This window comes from Trachymyrmex cornetzi, unplaced genomic scaffold (genome assembly GCF_001594075.2).
Source record: "Trachymyrmex cornetzi isolate Tcor2-1 unplaced genomic scaffold, Tcor1.1 scaffold16, whole genome shotgun sequence".
Taxonomy (NCBI): domain Eukaryota; kingdom Metazoa; phylum Arthropoda; class Insecta; order Hymenoptera; family Formicidae; genus Trachymyrmex; species Trachymyrmex cornetzi.
Window position 1 is genome coordinate 6,221,767 of NW_017296201.1, and position 19,970 is coordinate 6,241,736.

At 34.0% G+C, this 19,970-nt stretch overlaps 1 protein-coding gene across 2 annotated transcripts in view; it reads right to left on the reverse strand.

Annotated features, from left to right (window-relative positions):
• Nucleotides 1-2,390: 2,390 nt before the first annotated feature.
• The window catches only part of LOC108758912 (kin of IRRE-like protein 3), a 71,956-nt gene continuing 54,376 nt past the window's right edge, over nt 2,391-19,970 (reverse strand). Inside the window, exons 4-6 of one of the 2 annotated variants that reach the window (XM_018504139.1) lie at nt 7,221-7,348; nt 3,675-3,844; nt 2,391-2,860 (exon numbers count right to left, since the gene is read on the reverse strand). In XM_018504139.1, coding sequence (XP_018359641.1) covers nt 2,770-2,860; nt 3,675-3,844; nt 7,221-7,348 — 389 coding nt within the window. In that variant the 3' untranslated portion in view covers nt 2,391-2,769. The remainder of the gene's footprint in view (nt 2,861-3,674; nt 3,845-7,220; nt 7,349-19,970) is intronic. The other variant, XM_018504140.1, reaches the window with a different exon arrangement.

Genomic DNA, 19,970 nt, shown 5'->3' on the forward strand with positions numbered 1-19,970 from the left:
ACGTCGCGCCACTGCAAGCTCGGGAAAGCTTCGTTATATTTGCGTATCTCTATTGCTCTTTCTCTCACGCAAGTTTCAAAGTTTCCGATTTTATGCGTTTCGCAGACCGTCAGCGCATCTATCCTTACTTCCGAAGTTGAACGGATTTTATCGCCTGATGTACAAGACACAAGATTATTCAGATGTATTTTGCGGCATTATGCCATATAATCCGATACATTTCTTTGAAACATTTTCTCTCATATTAATTATATTATTTATTTTTCCTTAATTTTTAGAGTATAGCACAATTTTTATGTTTTAACCCTTTGACGGATAGTTGGAAGTAAACTTTCCAGCTTTTTCTTCTTCATTTTTAAGATATATTGCTCACAAGTTTAATGAAACCAATTATGATTTTACATTTTTCTGATATATTATTATTTACTTTACATGTTTTCTATATCGTCATTATACCCGATTGTTCTTTTCTAATCATTTATAAAGAAATAAAAAGAGCATTTTTTTTCACAAAAAATGTGGTTTCTTGGAAAGTATTTAAGATAAGAGGCTGAAATTTCACTAAATATTCTTCATGTGATAAAATATAATATACATATATGTATATTTTCCAGAACTTTTGCATGTCAGATTTAAAAAAATTATATTAGTGTACTATGTGAAGATAAAAATTATACTATATAACAAGTTTTTTGCATTTTTGTCATGAAAGATCGTTCTTTAGCAAATAGGACGTGCTGAATATGAATATGGCATCAAAAATTATCTCTTATGTAAGGTTTCTAAGAAAGAAGAGGTTAAAATCTTCAAAAAAATTTTTTTAACCATTTTCATAAATTCATAACGCATAAATCAGATGTTCCAGCAACTTTAAAAAAATCTAACATTGAAGTTTGAACTTTTAATATTCCTTAAAAATCATATTCATTTATATTTATACTAATTTATCTCTAGATAACGCCATACTGGATCTGCCATTTTGAATTCTTGAAATCTGACTTTAGATTTGTAATTATATCGACCAAGAGAAATGCAAGATTTCATAAGAATTCATCAGGTAGAAAAAAATGTGCTCCTCAAAGGGTTAATGCTGTTTTAATGTTTTAGAACCATAAAAATTGTAATAATTATTAATACTATAATTAAAAACTTATATAGAAATGGGGAATATATTAATTAGATTTTATTAGAAAAAAAATAAAACCAATATAATTAATCCAATTTTCCAATATATTACATTCTTAACATTTATTATTTACGTTAAGTGAGAATTGATCTGTATAATTTTTAATTTTATTTGTTCATGTTAAAATAATTCATATTAATGCGTTGAAGTTTTCACATTCAATTGGAAAAAATTTTACAAAATTTTAGAAAACAATCGTGATGTCTATTTTCTCTCAGATATTATATTTACAATTAACAAAATTCTTTTTTGAAAACCTCCAACTTGTTTCCTGCGTAATAACCGATAATTCGATAATGGGATTTTACATCGGAATTTATACTCAAAACTAGTCGCAGTCAAAATATTGGTAATTGCAGCGAATGAAGTGAATATTGCGGTTTACCAAGCACAATCAATAATTGAATGACTGTAATAATGAACACGCTGTGCTCAAGATTTTCTGGTGAAAACGATGACAATTTGTTAAAAAATGAGATCCCGATATATCGGTGCGTGTGTTTCTTCCATTTGATGTTTCAAAAAATTTTGCATTTTACCGATACGCATTTTACATCGTGTTGCGTTTATTCAATTCTGCGAATCAATTTATTTTCTCGTTTTTTGAAGTTCTTCATACATTGTTAAAAAAAATTTTGCAAATTTAATTTCAGACAATATTTAAAGCGATTCTTTCGGTTCTTACAATGTATTTTTTATATGCTGTTTCTTCTTTTGTAATAGGAATTTAGGAATATATAAATATCGAAATTCAGAGATAGATCGATTTTAGGTCATACATTATATATTGATATGACATTTACAAAATATTCTTTTTTCGCAGACGATTTTTATTTCGGAAAGTGAGGAAAGATTCCAGACGGCAGAAATGGGAACATGCGATTTTGCCGGAACAGAAAAAGAGTTCGTACTTGTTTCCTTAGTAGAGCAAGAACTCAGACGCTCTTTTCACAAAATGACAATGGCCTTGGAAGTATCGTGTAAATTTATACTTATATTTATTTACACGATACTTTTATTTATTTATTCGACTAATCATATTGAAAGTTATTATTATGGACAGATTCTTGCTTGTGTCCATTATGGCAGTAGAATTGATAATTAACATCGTTGCATAACATAGGTAATATTTCCTAATAAAAAATATTTTTAATTTATATCAAATTTTTTGGCCATTACCAAGCTATGTTTTTGTTCTTTTTCTTAACCACATAATCACACAGAACTAATATATATTTCATAGTTGTTATTCGCAATTCATCATTTCCTCGGATACATCTAGTCTAATATTTATTTTAACTCACGTTTTCCAGGCGACGATGTGACAAATGGATTTTCCGTAACGCGGATGTATTCCAATCAGTCTGACGACGTAATGGGAGACACGCGATGTCACGATGCAAATCTACGATGAGATTCCGTTACTTTCGCGAGGCGAATGTGTCGAATGCGCGTCGCAGCGAGTTGAATCCTCGGAGACAAAACCGCGAAACCGAACCTCCGCTCGATGGTTTCGTGGGAGTTAGGCGACCGTGCTTAAGTTCGCGCGCATTCAACCTGGAGCCCAGAGTGCATAACGTCGGCTAGAATATCATCCGAAGAAGTAGGACGACCGGAAGTAGCGTCGCGGCCATTCTGTCGCCTCTACCGTGATGCATTGCCGCTGGGTGTTCTGAAACAAACGCTACGTTATAATATCGTTTCGCTCGGTCGGCTCTTAGCAGGTGGTATTTAGAGCGACGTTTCCGCGGAGCTGAGCGCGAGCTCTTGCTTTGGGCGAAAAGGCCTTACTTCACGTTTATAAGCTAAGCATTTTTGTCGAGTTTAGTTTACACCTTTTTCTGTAAACTAAAAAAAGTATTTGGCACACCACATAGAAAGGACGGTTTTGTTGAAGTATCTAAAAATTTAGCTAAATCTATAGATCTAAAAATAATTTTGTTGGGCCATCGAAATAATTATGTAAGATACTTAGGCTGATTACTAGAATGTCAAAAGTTTTTGCAGTATTGCTCATCATACTTGAAATTCTTACCTAATTATGTTGACGGTTCAGCAAAATTATTTTTAGATCTATTATTTGGTTAAATTTTTAGGTATTTCAGCAAAATCGTTTTTTTTTCGTATAGAAGATAGTCTCTCATTTTCAAAAAAAGTAACTGGTTGATTTTTTAAATGCTTATAATATAATTATTAAATTACCTAAATTATATAATTTCCAGAGAGATAAATTAAATTTTGTGTTATTTTTGCGTAAAAGAATGTGTTTTTATATTACCTCGTATTAAACGGCAAAAATAAAAGTTATCACAAATTGTTATTACCTAAAAAACTACACTGCGTGTTGAACAAAATAAATATACGCTCAAAAATCTGTTTTTCTAGTGAATCCGTTCTTTTAAAAAATATCTCGTTCGAATTTAAATGAGTAACGTGTAGATACTTGCACGTAAAGTTCGTTCTAAACGAAATTGGCATTTTTCTTTTACCATTGACTATGTGGACCCGTACGCTGTTAGGATGAGTATTATTGGGTGAACACGTGTAAAGGCCGGAGTCTCTGTCGATCGCCTTCTGAATGAGTAAACGGCTCGAAGTTACAGGTCCCTTTTCCGTTACCAGGCTGATGCCACCCCTCGGCGAGTCGAAGTTAATCGCCTGCGGAAAAAGGATATAAAAAGCATGTCGGGTTACTTGCCTCTGACGTGACCAAGTACGGATGGGGCCACTCTGCGGGAAAGGAAGAAGCAGGAAGTGTCGACGGAACGTGTTCTCTGCAATGACAGAAATCCTTTTTCCTAGGATTTTTTCTAGACGTTACACATTCATTTCCTGACCTCGCTGTCCGACATAAAATACGTATTTTTATCACGCGATCGTAATTATGAAAATATCAAAATCATGAATTATATATACATATCGTATATAAGAAGATTTAAACAATTTATTTTAGGTTTTGTAATTTCGTATCCTCTTTCTCTCTCTCTCTAAATTTTAAACATTAAACAAACTTCAACTTTTATAACAATTGTTCGAGCAATAAAAAGATTCTTATTTATTTTACAATAAACAGATTTTATTTAAACTCAATACAAGGACTGAGAACATGCCCAGGTAGCAAAGTGTCGTCTATTTAACGTCATTAATTAGCCATTCTTATGACGAATGTGACATTTAAAATGACGTCCAAACATCGTAAAAATGACGTGGATTTGTCACAGGTACGTACCGTCATAAGTCGACGTCAAAAATACATCATTTTTTCATATTATTGACGGTAGCAATGTGTTATCCATTTGGCGTCACTAATTTTTTATTCTTATGACGAATTTATACGGTTCCTGAGACGAAGTAAAAATTACAAAAATGAACAAATTTGCTAGGTGTTGAAGTTATAAATATTCTAGTAAATTAAATTACTTTTGTAATTTCCACCTAATTTTAAGAACCGTAATAAGCTCCTTGATGTCTAAACATCGTAAAAATGACGTGAATTCTTATATTTCTATCACTCACACAACGTCATAAACTGATATAAAAAATACATCATTATTTTCGTGTTATTAACGGAATAAATGTATGATGTTATTAATTGATCACTAATAATGTTACTAGTACGTCGACAATTGGTTGGTCATTTATTCGACGTCAAAATAACGACACCTTGCTACCTGGGTGACTTTTTAGAAATAAATTGCTCTTTTATATTTATCTTTAATGTTCTTCAAAAAAACACGTAATGCATCACAACAATTTTCAAATTTCATTTATAATTTTATTACAGCCGTAGGTGCTACATTTTATAATAATTGATAATTAACGATCTAATTGGCTACGCAAATTATCATATATGTATGTTTGTTTTATAAGTTTCATTAGGACAGAGAATTTATTGCGTCATTAAATTAATCATATTTGATCATATTTAATTAATACCGGCAGAAATTGCGGTCATGATTGTTTAATTTATGAATATGCGTGCATTTGTTAGTGAAAGAAAAATTAATAATAATTTTGGTTAAAAGGAACCACACAATATAAAGTTTTGAAATAAATATTAAATATTCAGCCAAATTCAAATAAATGGAAAATCTCAATTAATCGGGATGGGCTGAAAAAATTCAAAGGTAAAAAAAACTTGTAAATCCGGATTTTATTCAACGCTCTAAATTGGGAAAATTATAAAAATATTTAATACTATAATATATTTATTTACTTTGTGTAAAAAATTTTCTGCTTTATTAATAAATCATATCAATTATGATAGTTTAAAGAAAAATAAACCGAGAACAAAAAAACAAATCAATAATGACAAAATACTTTATAATAAAATCTTATCAATTTAAATTAATATGTTAAAAATATGTTTCTAAAGCAAAAATTTTGGAAATAATATAAATATTATAAATTTTATATTAATTTTTGTTTTTATGAGAAAAACATAATAGTAACAAAATTAAAACTTTTTACCAATATAGATGTGGAATTTGCCACCCTGCAATTAAAGCCAGGATATTACATTCATTCATCAAGATTGTATATTTTCTATATATTTGTTGAATTAATATTTAAGATAATTGCCGCAGACAATAGCGATGTAAGCACGCATAATTAATTGATCCAGAATTTAATTGCCTCCTCATGGAAGAAGAGAGAAACAGATGCCATGTCATCTGTCTGTGACGTGACTAGACGGGGCTTAAGGCACTTTGTGGGAAGTGGAAGGGGCAAAAGTGTCGACTGTAGGTGAATTCCTTGAATGGCATAAAGCATTTCGGGACAAGTTTCCCAAAATTATAACTTAAAGCGTCTATGTAATCATCTTGGTTATTCCAGTTATACGCGCGTTCACATAAATAAGCGTGATAGTGAGATTCTTAAACTCAAATAAAACTGACGTAACATTACGAGAGCATTCATCTGTCTATTATTAATAATGTGGCCGTCTTTTGGTACACACTTCCCGAGAAACTTTTGCAATGTTCCTAAACAAATGAATTGTCTCGTGGTATTGAGAGAAACTTTGTTATATTTAATGGAAATGTTTAAATTATCGTACTACAATAAGAATAATTATAAGTGAATTAGACTGATAAGAATAAATTAAATAAGAGAACGAATTCTATTTTCGATCGAGAAGCAGACCTTAATAATATTTATTTACAAAAATATACTTTTTAATTATATAAACTGTTGCTGATTTGGTTTATCGGATATGAAACGCAATCTTAAATTAAAAATACTTTCACAAATTATTATTGATTGTCGATTGTTTAAACAATGTTAATAACTGTGCAAAGAGCTTAATGCGAAAAATATCACCTCCATAGTTATTGAGCCTACAACTCCCGACTTTCCGAGAATTTATCAATTCATCGAGGCATGTGGAAATATTTGCAATAACTGGTGATTAGTGAGAAGATATTATTTTTCAATTTTTAACGTTATCATGTCATTTTTAATGTTCCAGTTTCAGTTTATAATTGTGTTTCGAATCTGACGAATCGAATTGGCGAGCAATTTATAAAACTGAAAAATGTAGGTACTTGCAAATTTGCATATAAGTATTATTAAATATCAAGATCCGCTCCGACCGAAAATAGAATTCTTTCTCTTATTTGATAATGAGTACGATCGTATTATAAAAAGGTATCTCTAATACACGAATTTTTTAATCATGGCATGATTGCCAAATCACTTGAACGGAATCATCTTATTGAGAAAGCAAGTTGTTGACGTCTTCGATAAATATTGCACGTCTGAAGGAACGAAAGCACGCTGTCAGCAATAATCGATATACCGGGCCAATAGAAGCGTGTACACAGCTGCAGGCTTTTTTTCAATAGCCGCAAGGAACATGAAAAATGTTTCTGTTTATACCGATATCTGCGGTCCGCTCGCAAAATCAGCGTCGGTTATGAAATTCAGATGAGTTTTCAGTTGAAAACATCTCTCATGACTTCATGGCAGCATGACAGGTGATTTTCAGCAAGTAGTAAAACCCTCATTTGCGCGGATCGTAAGTCCAGCTTACCTGGTGGTTATGACTCCAAATTATCGTCGACGGTGGTTCAGGCGCGTGTCTCACGTAGCATGTTAAATTTATCGTGCTGTCCTTGTTGATGAACAGTTCAGGACCGCCGGCTATTTCCGTCACGGGTTCTGCAATGAGGGAGAAAATTGCATGCACAATATTTTCAATTTGCGTCGATTTTCTTACTTTTAAAACAACTTTCATTTATGTCGCTTTACCAATGTCGCGAACGTTTTATGTTTATCGGAAAAAAGAAATGTCTGTGATGGAGATTTACTGATGTTTTTTTCTCTCGTAATTATAACAGAAAGCAACACAGTAAAGATTCCTTTATAATTTCCTCTATAATTTTTCCTTTTTAAATTTCTCTATCGTTATTGAAGATATGAGATTGTCCCGTATTCTTTATACCGTATTTTTCCGAACGACCATTGAAAGGAGAGCAAAAAGTCCGCAACCGAAATGAAATGCAATAACCGTACACAAGAGAGGATCGCTTGGCATTATACTTACATTATTTCGTGGAAAACAGGTTCGCCCGGAGGAAGTACCGACGGAATCAATTCCGGATGACTGAGAGTTTCCGTTCGAGAGATTCGCTTTGTATGCGATTGAGGAGAAATCATCGAGCCATAAGATATACGGATTCTTTTGAAACACCCCACACTAGCTCGCAATGATGATTTCTCCACTCGTCGCGTCGCGACGATATCTCGAGGCGCTAAGAACCCGCTTAATTTTCGTGAGGGTGGATACGACGTGTCCGGAATTTTTGTCTCACGTTTCGTGCTCGTAGGAATCAATGACCATGCAGTAAACGTACACAAGGTAAAAGCATGTTTCTTCCCTTTTCTCCCCTTCCCGCCCTTCCATTAAATCTTGTTGCTGGAAATACCACCTCGGCGAATCTCCGCGTCCGCGGTACACGGATCGTTTCAGTCCGTCGACCGGGATTCTCCAAGTTTCTCGGATTCCCATTGGTGGATCTCAATTATCTGACAAACCAGTTTCGAGACTTCCACCGTCGTTTGCTGACCGACTTGCGAGTAGGGTGGTCTGCGGCAACACAGAGAGATCTTCATTTCCACGCAAGGAATACCAAAAGCAAGCGCGAGTATTGTAGGGAGACAACAGCTTATTACTCTTTCATGAGGCTCGAGACTCTTTCGTTGTTCGCCCTGCGACGTTTTATTCCTATTACTGGAGCAATGAATATCCAACTTCTCGATGGAATGAAATGGGAGGGGATTTAACGGTCCCATCGTGAAAAGAATCTTTCTTTATCGTTATTATGACACGTTATTCCGCATAATAACGTTTTGCAGTACAACCATTCGATGGCTTACCTCGTCGCGCACAAATTCTAAGCTTACAACGTAGGGCATCGTTAAATGAAATTGTTATATACGCTATTTATATACGTAACCTTATACGTTTGCCAGACTGCATGGAAGAAACGTTTTGTTAAGGTACCTAAAAATTTAGTTAGAGAGATAGATCTAAAAATAATTTTATATTAGACCATTAAAATAATTATGTAAGACGCTTAAGCTAGTTGCTAAAATGTAAAACATTTTGCAGCATTATTCATTATACTTGAGCGTCCTACACAGTTATTTTGATAATCCAGCAAAATTGTTTTCAAATCTTTATCTAATTAAATTTTTTAATACTTCAGCAAAATCGTTCTTTCCGTGTGGTTTCTTTCTATTTGTTCGTGTTACTTCTGAGAAAAATCTTAATTTTGTATAATAATTTAAAATAAACACTATCGTGCATATTTTTCGCGCAGTTTTTAAGATAAATCCATTTTAATACAGAAACTAACTTTGTTCGTATAAAAAGAATCGCTTTGCATCCTTTGATTTAAATGATTAAACTAAATTTGTATAGGTTTACTAACGATGATTACGGGGCGTAATTCTATTCAGTATATTGTTTGTGCAGCGCTTGGTAGAATATTATTGAAAATTACGGGTTCCCAAAGAGAGTGTACTCTCCCCGATTTCACCGCTTGGAAGTCAGGGAGAGTACGGGTATCGTTAAGATACGATGTTAACGAGAACACGAGGAGTTCGTCGTTAACAACTGAGGACGTTTTTGCAACGCTAACGATGTCACGCCGAAATTAAGATCTCACAATGTTCCGTACTTCCCATCAACATTCAATTATATGTCCTGCAATCCATTGACTTTCGTCAGTGGACATTGTCCACTCCAGTCAGCCATCTACAAGCGAAGAAACTTCATTTCCTTCTCGGACATCCCTGAACGACTTCTCTTCGTGAACATTCCACGAAGAGACACGCACGACGTCGTTCGTTTTACGATGTACTGCTGGTATCTCGAGAATTCAACGACGTTCTTGGTAGTTGCTAAGAGGAACGATCAATTACTTCGGCAATCGTCCAATTGAACTGGCGGACCCGTCGCGCCGGGAATTCGTCTGTCAATCTTCATTTTTTGATAATTATTGTCGAAATATTTCATTAAAAATGAAAAACTAATCGACGAAATAGTTTCATTTGTATTTATTTAGTTGTCAATTTGCGACCGTAAACAATCGAGATATATTAATTAGAGTTTAAGTACTGCAAATGTAACAATTTAAAAATATTTAATTAGTATATTATTATCAAATTTTGTTATAATACATTAAAATAATATTCGCAGTACAATTGTCAAATGTTACTTTTCAATTTTGTTTGCTAACCAGATGCAAACAATGTGCAGTCGATTGTCGTGTCCTTCCGGTTTACCGACGCAAATATATTCATAAAACATTATGCAAAAGATATATTTTATACTTGACGCCAAGAGTGCTCTTAAGTTTAAGATGGAGACTCTATAACAGAATCTCTGGCCACGAACGATATTGTTAAAATTTTACGAGAAAGATATACAGGATGTATGCTAAGTACACTAAAATATTTTAAGGGGTGATTTCTCATACAAATTCAAGACGAAAATTTGTAAACCATATCCGAAAAGGCTTAATTTCAAAGATACAAGGTGTAAACAAATTTTTTTTTTCAAAAATTTCGAATTATTTTGATAAATCATTCGAATTATTTTGATGAAACTTTAAACAAAGTTTCATCAAAATAATTCAAGTCATAGTTTTTCGAAATTTTTAGAAAAAAACGTAATTTATTTTTCAACTTTGACATCCCGTATCTTTGAAAGTAATTGTAAGCTGTTTCGGATTTATGGTTATATAAAGTCTTGAGTTTTTATGTGAAGACTCTTAAAATCTTTTAGCGTACTTACAGTTAGTATACACCTTATATACACTCTTTTTTGTATATACAGAATATCCGGAAAGGTCAGCGCCAAATCTATTTTCGAACATTTATTGTAACTATCATATCACTTAATAAAAATGATCTTTGAACGTTTAGGTTAACTCGGCGTATATACGGCGGTATATACGCCGCACCTTCAAAAACTTAATTTATTAAGTACTATTTGCTATGTTTAAAGTAAACGAATTATATCAGTAAAAACTTTGTACTGTCTACTATTATGAAGAAAATATTGGAAATCCGAAATATTTATATTTTGTATTAAAAAATGAACTTTTTTAAACCCTTGTATTTTTGCCGTATATACCATAGGGGTGAGATATATGGATACTCATAGGGGGAGGCAGGATATGTACGGCTCATGAAAAATTTACAAATAATGCATATAAATAAGTCGTAAAATGACACAATAACTTATAAAATGCATTTATAAAGTTTTATTAAGGAATAAGAATGATAAATATGTATATGAAGTAATAATAATAATTACAATCTTCCCACATGTATTACAAGTGTTATGACATGAGGTACATATTTCATGTAATGCGTTTATTGCATTTAGTGCACTAAATTTAATCTGCCCACTTTGTATACTTTGGGTATAAATCCCGCCCGCTAAGAATACCGTATATCCCAAACAGGTATCTTGTTGTACAAGACAACAAATTAAACAAAGAATACAAGAGCAAAGTACTTGTATTTTGTTATACAACATGCTTTACTGCTCTTCTGAACTCATGTATCACGAAATAACCACTAAGTCTTTTGCACGTTCTATAGTAATCATTTTATGTAGACAAATCGATTCAACTCACAATAATTTCATTAATATTCACAGTAAGAAATTGAAATCAAAACACAATACTAATATAACATAAAGGCATGTAATAAAGTGGTTGTGGAAAAATTATCCCCACTCCTTCTATTTTTTCTGACTTCTGCGCGTAAATCCTAGCGCGGCATATTTGCCGGAGTTACCCTATAACTTTTCAATAAAGCATTTTCGGACATGAGTTTATATGAACTTTCTTCACTTACTCGACCTCATTAACATGTTATAATACATAAGTTTGATCCCAATCTTTCTAAACACCCTGTACTATATGTCACTTTAATTTATACTGTCTCACTTTATAACTTTAATTAAGATCATATTGTGACAGTATAAGTTAGAGTGAAACAGTATATGTATGTACATATATACAAGTATAGATACCTTTTTCTTTTGCTTGACTTTGACAAAATCATTCATGGCCAAACTATTATAGAATTCCTAATTTAAGATCTTCGAGATACATTCGACACTCCTTTATTCTTCCTGACAGCGTGAAGCGAAGTATTCCTAAATTTTAGAGGAAGGTGAAAATCGAACCAGCTGTTACGCCTTTAACCGAACCATCGATCCTTTACCTTTGATCGATCACCACCCTGCTGCACCCTTGGGTGGAGAGCCAGTAAAATAAATCGAGGGTGGACCGCGTACGTGGCCCGACCGCGACTTCGTCCGCAATTGAATCACCACTCCACCGTGTTGGCCGCAAAAAAAGTCTAACAAGCATGGAAGATAGTAAATCGAAGCTACCTCTACGAAATACGTTCGTAGAAGAATCTAACTTTTTCTCCCAAAAGAAAATTGCAAGTCGTTTGATACTACCATCGCCTTTGTTTCGTTACCAGATGGCTTGTTACTTTTTGACATTTGTTAGAAAAAGACGTTTGTACTGTCTGTTCCGTAACTTGGGGATCAACGTGTGACTTGTACATCCTGTGATTCATGCATAATATCATTTCTGTAAAATTGACACCTCATTGTCAAAATTTTAATATAATTAATAGAGCACTTTGAAAAGAGTTCTGACTAAATGCAAAAAAAAATAATTTGAAAGTATAGGATGCCAACTCCATGTTTTCGTTTAATTTTGTCATTTATTTACTTTGATCAAATGCAGTATGTTAAGAATTATTTGAAAAAATTACAGATTATTCTAAATTGTATTTAAAAGTAATACAAAAAATTAGAGACAGTTTACCATCTGGAATAAAAGTTATTTCAATAAAAAATAATATTTTTTAAATTTGTATTTTAATAGAAATAATGAAAATGTATTATAAAATAATGATAAAAATCTCAATTTTATTTATATAAGTACTTTATGAATTCAAGAATATTTATGTAAAGTCACATTGAAATGCGGACATTAGTTGTTCAGTAAATAAATCAAATATTTATTTGTTATAAATTAATTGATAAATTTCAATAAAAATTTGCATAAGTAATTTGATTACTTCAAATACTTATACAAAAAATTTAGATCTTTGTTCATCACCTTTAAAATTTTGGTTTACAACAATAAAAATAATAAATAAAATAAATGTGTTGTTCAATAAAACCACAATGTTATGAACACAACTTTCATATATATATGTAGTTTAAAGCGTAAATATTAATGTATTTATGCCGTTGCAACCTCCTTAAATATGCAATTGTGTTACTTTAAATAAATAAAGTACACATATCGTTTAGTACACGAACAATGCGATTACCTTCAAGCCTATTTCCTTCAATATTAATCTTCTCGACCAGTGTAAAACAGGTCCGCTCAATAAATCATGTCATTACATCGAGGCGACTGTATTTCAGGAACACAGTCGAGGCCCATTTTTCGTAACGCCACTCGAGACCAGTGTCCATACGTTCGTAGTGATCAGGGACATTAACTTGACAGACACACGCAGCTGACGGTATCGGGTATAAGTTAGCGGTGGGACAAGTCCGGCACGATTGTGTGCAACCGCTGAATGTATTACTGCCGAGGGCGTGAAGAGAGAGAGAGAGAGAGAGAGAGAGAGAGAGAGAGAGAGAGAGAGAGAGAGAGGAGAAAGTGAGAGAAAGCCTGGTAGCGGACGATTCCAGTAACACGAACTCTATGGGTCCCATACGTTACTCGCTATATCGTCAGGAGTGAGAGTTACCGTTGGGCCCGCCCGTCTGTCCGTTCGTGGCCAAACATGGGCATTCCTACGTCGATAATGATCTTCCATTCGCGCCATTGCCGATAGAAATTAATTGCGTCCAAATGCGTCGATCGATGGAGTCTGCACGAACTGCGAACATCGACCACTGTGTTGGGTACCATCGCGCGTCACGCTGTCTAGGATATAAGTACAATGCATTTCGGACATTTCGGTGCACGTGTGCACGACATGCGTGTATATCCAACGTCGTGTCATACTGATTGCGCATCACTCGCCAGTACGCCACCGACGGAATATCGCACGGCGATCACGACCGATAGACGCGTCATTCACGGAAGGGTGAAACGACGATAAGAGAATAATATATCGTGGTTCGAACTCGGTGAAGTGAATAATCGCTCAGGAGATTATGCTACAGTAACATTTGTATTTATCGTGTGGAACTCCATTGCGTTTCCCTTATGTGCATTTATAATATTACTTTTATATCATATAAACCCTTTGCAATGCATGTAACTATCAAATACACCAAAGTATATCTCCCTCTGATTTTGATGAGCTTTAAATATATCGTTTTTTAGATAAAAATAAGAGTATTTTTTATTAAACGTATATATTTAAAGAGTAAAATATCCCTTAAAAAAAAATTGGTTATTTTATTTCGAAGCAAATATCGCCAAAACTGTGAGATAGAAAGAAAATGTTTGAAATAAAAATTGAATGGTTTCACAAGAGTACTTTATAATAATAAATTTAAAAAATTTGTTTAAATATACAATTTTTTATTAAAAAGATAAATTTAAAAAAATTCTTTTTAATTATAATTATTGAGTACTCTTAAAACTTTCAACTTTTTTTACTTCAATCATTTTTTTCTATTTTATCTATTCTATTCAATTTTTTCTATTCTATTAAAAGTGTGAATGGATACGAATAAAAAAGTGTCCCTTATATTTGTCTAAAAAACAATATATTCAAAGCTAATTAACATCAGAGAAAGACACTTGGTAAATACACTTTTTCTTTTAAGTAATACAGCGAAAAATCTGTAGCTAATTTGGAAGAATTTCGAAATATATAATATAATAGTATTTGAAAAAGTTAATTAGGCGTTTCTGAGAAATTTTGCAGACAGGCAATGGGACGGATGGAGAAACGAGTGGACAAACAGTCAGACCAACACTGAAAATAGTTTGTCGTACTACTTATTAATATTTTTAACAAAAGAGAATATATTTCTTTCCTTTCTTTCCCTTTTTTTTTCTTTTTAAATCAGAGCTATAAAAAGAATAGGTTATCGAGTATGTTAGCTCTATGCATGCATGATTCCATGATATCCATCTGATATTGCATCGCATGTTATCGAATCATTCGCGCGCGATACATCCATCTATATATTACACGGGAGATATGCATCTTTATATAATGTTCGTAATGGTCAATGTCTCGACCGTTATCCTAAACGCGTACAATATTTTATGGATTAATGTCTTATCGGCGATGAGATAGCTCGGCACTTCCGCCTTAGCCGTTGGATACTAACGCGATCAAAACGCATTCTCGAGCATGAACCAGGATGCCCACCTGCATTACGATACTCCTCGTGGCAAGCGATTCCGCCACGCCCATAAGGGAACTACGGCTGAACTACCGAACAAGAGCCATTTACACAAAAGGCGACGGTAATGGCGAGATTCTTAGCTAGAGTACCTATCCCAAGTTTCGGCCCCCGGAGAAAAGCTGCTCGAGTATCTATACCCTAATAATGCGTTGTTACTGGCACTTACTTAAGCGTACTTGCAACCATTAGGAATTCTAATTACTTTCGTAGCTGCCAATTCGACTCGGGAACGATCGTGTTATCTCGTGGCGAGAATGGAGCAACTGTAGTAGATCATTGTATTCTCTGAGAAAAAGTATATTGTTTGAAAATGAAGTTTGACAGACGATTTTCGTGCAACGAGCAATTTTTATCGTTTTAAAGTTGTAAAACAATTTATAATTTAACAATAATAAGTTAATCTTTAAATAAGCTATATATGAATAAATTGAATAAGTAAGGAAAAAACGGCTTGTTGCCAGTAATATTTTTATATGTAAATTTATTATATGTATAAATTTTTTTAAATACGTTAAACTACGCGTCGTTTATTGTCAGACTTGAAACGCAATCATAAATTAAAGCTGAAATAATAATATCATAATGAAATAATAATTAAATTGACCGTCGATTTAATTATGATGCTACCAGCATCTTAAAACACTGTAATAACTTATTGCGAAAAATATTACCTTTATAATTTGATTTCGTTTTATCGTTTACCCTCAAGTTCATTAGTTGACCGTTACCGATATTAATATCGTTTATTAAGACGGGATTTAAATCACGATCTTATTCGTAATTCATTCAATTTGATAAAGAAAAACTTTTATTAGATACATATTCATCGACTGAAGAGACATACGGCTTCAGGAATCGCATTTGTGCGGCGTAGCGTTCATAAACGGGTCTTTTTACGGACGTCTTTATCGACAATTTACTCGAACAAAACCAAACGTGCAATGGAACTGATCGGGCAATATGTTTCATATGCGATACCTCGTTCCTTTCAACCACGAAAACAATCCCGACGGAAACGTTCGATAAAAGCTCGCGGTTATTTTGAAACCGCGATCAGCTAACAAACCTGGGAAGCGTTATTCCCCACCGCGAACATACCGGTTTTATCGTCCGCGATAATCCCGCATTTTCCAGGCCGCGGGTAGACTCCGGCAATCCGCGCACGGCTTACAATGGTGTCCAGTACGGCCGGCCGGGCATTACTTTCCTCAAATTCTCAATATGACATCCTTTATTTCAGCTAAACCGACCGGAAGAAGCTTGGCCACCGGCCAGGATCGGAAATCATTCGGCGCCATATTGAGCTAACGAAACTTTATTCCGGCCGTGCGGACACCATCTCCGTCCGCAACTGTTAATCCTGTTCTATTTTCTAGGAAACGTCTACTCGTCTACGAGCGACGATGAGAGGATTATCGAAACTGGATTAAGCAATGCTTCCCTAGCAATCGCCCGATTATACGCGTAAAGATAATCGATACGAGTGGTTAAAATCTTTGATCGTTATTGGAGATAGTATCGAATTTATTTTATCGGTCTTCGAGAAACTATAATTAGAATTGATTTAATTACTAGATGAATTAAACAATCTTCTGCAATTCTTAAACGTTCCAACAGACGTTTCTATTTTGAGAGAGAGAGAGAGAGAGAGAGAGAGAGAGAGAATCGAACCTTTTTAATATATAAATATTAATAATTTTATCAATATTATGGTATATATTATATATACACGTATAATTGAAATTAACTGGAGTCTTAGTAAATTTAATAGCATTAAATAAAAATCTTCTTTAATAAAAAAAATGACACAGCAATTTTCTCAGCGAAACGAGAAAGCTAGAGATATCAGAGTGAAAAATATCGTTGCCAGGGTATAGAGATTACGTTGTCGTTAGCGCAATAGATGTGTCATGAACACTATCACTGTGGTCACACATCGCTGCCAAATAGTTTTCGGGTGGTGATATATTTCCGTCCTCGGGATATTCGAAATAGTTCAACGCCGTTATTACGAGGGGATGAATTTCCCCCTGCACGGGATGCGATTTACGGCTTATAGATTCGACCGCGACTATTTTATCATAATATAAAGGCTCTTGAGAAATTGAAATCGAATGTATCGTTTCGTTGGATCTATACGGCGGTTATATTTAAGGTTTTAATACAGAAAAAAATTAACATATTTTAAAAATATTATTTTTAATTTTTCAAATAATACAAGTTCTTTTTTGTTTACACAATACTGGCCATAATTTGCAGAGATTTTAAGTTTGTCTTTCTTTAAGATTATGTACATCAACCTAACTATCGAATATAAAAGAATTTAATCGAAAATCCGATTAAAAACTTTCAGAAGAGTTGTGCTCCGATTTTATACCTCTATAAAAATATAACATATATAGTTTCGATTTCTTTTCGATCGTTGTATGCTTTTATTATTACAATATGCAGTGGTATGACTTCTCAGGAATTATAAGAGAAATCTGATATTCCGTAAACATTTCGAACATAAATATAAAAAATCCATTTGGCAAGAAAGGTAATATTATTTCTATAATTTTTAACCTTCATCCTCGAAATATAATGTTTATTGAATTAACTGCAATTTATGTATATAAAATACAATTCACCGTTGTAAAAACTAACTATAATTATTTTATTTCAGAAATAAATTTTGCTTTCTCGTAAGTATCGATAATTTATGTTTATTGTCTAGTAACAACATAGTTAACTATTGTAATGTGAATATTCGCGCTTGTTTTCCCAACCCTACGTATCGTAATATTCTTGCCGTATCTGCATTGAATGTACAGTTCGAGACGTAGAACAGGATTAAACAATGTTTCCTGGAAATTGGTCTCTATCTATATATGTATATGTACGTAACGATTGGGAAATCTCCCTATCTCACCCTGTTGTTAAAAGCTGCTATTATCGGTAACTCCAATTGTAGCCTCTAAAGAGCCTGAAAGTGAACATCGTGAGAACTTGCGAGAACTAGTTCGGTGATTGAATCTAACTGTTTGATGAAGGCGAAATCTGCGTTAACAAAATAGACTCGGTAAAACAAGGCCGTTGTTACGTTATTACGTTGTATAGCAACGAAAAATGTGAGGCTGTAGCGGGGATTATCAATAAAGTGAGAATAAACCGGATGCATTCGGTGAAAGAAATTACTAGCTACGGCCGACGGAATCACTATAGTAGCCAACTTTTAATTAGTTTCGAACTTGCGAATAGGAAAAAAAGAGTGATATTCAGGTAGTCGCGATTGGCGACGCGGATGCCGATACCGCGATACGCGGCGCAAGCAATTAAATCGTGGCTTTTGATTGTACCCCGCGCTCACCTTTATTTTGCAATCACACACGTCGTCGCCGTTGTCGATTCGACTTCGGCGAAAGCCGGATGTGTACCTCGCGCGTCGGACGATTTATTAGTAATATGCTGCACGAAACCGTCATCGTGACGAATTAACGAGGCGTCACTGAAAATGCGAAACCTTTAATTTCAATGACTATAGGTCAGCCGTACTCTCGGCGAGCTCGTGCCGAGGGGGCGTGTAATTATAAAGTACAGGCCGACCGGATCATTGTGATAACAATACTCGGCTCTTACTAGCATGGCATTGTAATTACGGGCCGTTGTTTAAGTGCACTGTGCTATTTTTGCGAGTGCAAAATACGACCGACATCGTGTTCGATGTGTGCGCGATACGACCCAACGCGGTGGTTCATAACGATTCTTTTAACCCCGTGAAACTACCAGTGAATATTTTATAACGTTACACAGCGTAGGAAGGAGCGTATTTTTCATTGCGCATTAATTACCGCTTAAACATGTATTAACGCGACAAGCTGCTGCTCATTTGAAATTCTAGCTGGAACAAAATATTTATTGACGTTAATCACGCTCTAACGTGAATTTAATCGATAATGAAACGGAACTATGACGTTTTGCATTATAACGTCCTTTTCAGTAACGTATATGTATTTAACTATGCGCGTATTCTCTAGCAAAATTCGCGCCTGGCAACCCCTGTCAAGCCCCTTATTAATATTTATGAGAAAGTATAACGAAATCACGTGGCTTATACAGCAAAACGCTAAAGCGCTTTCAATCGCGCGGCATGGAGTGTCCGCGTGCGGAGCATAACGTTCAGGATTAAAGTGTTAAAGCCTGACACCGGTGGAAGTAATGTAAACCGCAAAAATTCAATTAACATAATTTTACTATCGTGACAAAAATTACGTTACGCCCGCCAATCAAAGCGCTCGTCTCAAATGACGAAATTGAGATAAATCGTATATGCACCTCGCGGGAAACCGTACAAAGACAATATTCCGAGCAAAATTTATATCTCTTACCGAGAATAAACCGTGAGAGTACTGACAAACAAACTAGCACGAACTGGCACGAAGCTGACGACCGTCCTATTGAAAAGAAAACGAGAGCGACTATTTTTACAGAATCCTTCGTGAAATACGAATTCCACCTTGTTTAATTAATGTACATAACAACGTGTTGTACGAAGCTAATTAATTCTTAAACATCTTTCGATATGACTACCAGGTTTTCTTTTTCCAATGCTTTTTTAATACTTTTTTCATTATAACTTTTTTATTAATCTTCCGCCGGCAACATGGAATTTTAATTTTTCCATCAGCAAGAGGAGAAACAAAGTAAATTTTTTTTATTTTTCTGGATTATATAAACGTCTGAAAAAATTTTGATCTACTTATCAAAGCTATAATAACAAATTTTTATCATCATAGAAGTCAGATTGTATGTTACTTATTTTTTACAGATTTCAATTTATCTATCGGAATTCACAATCAAAATATCGAT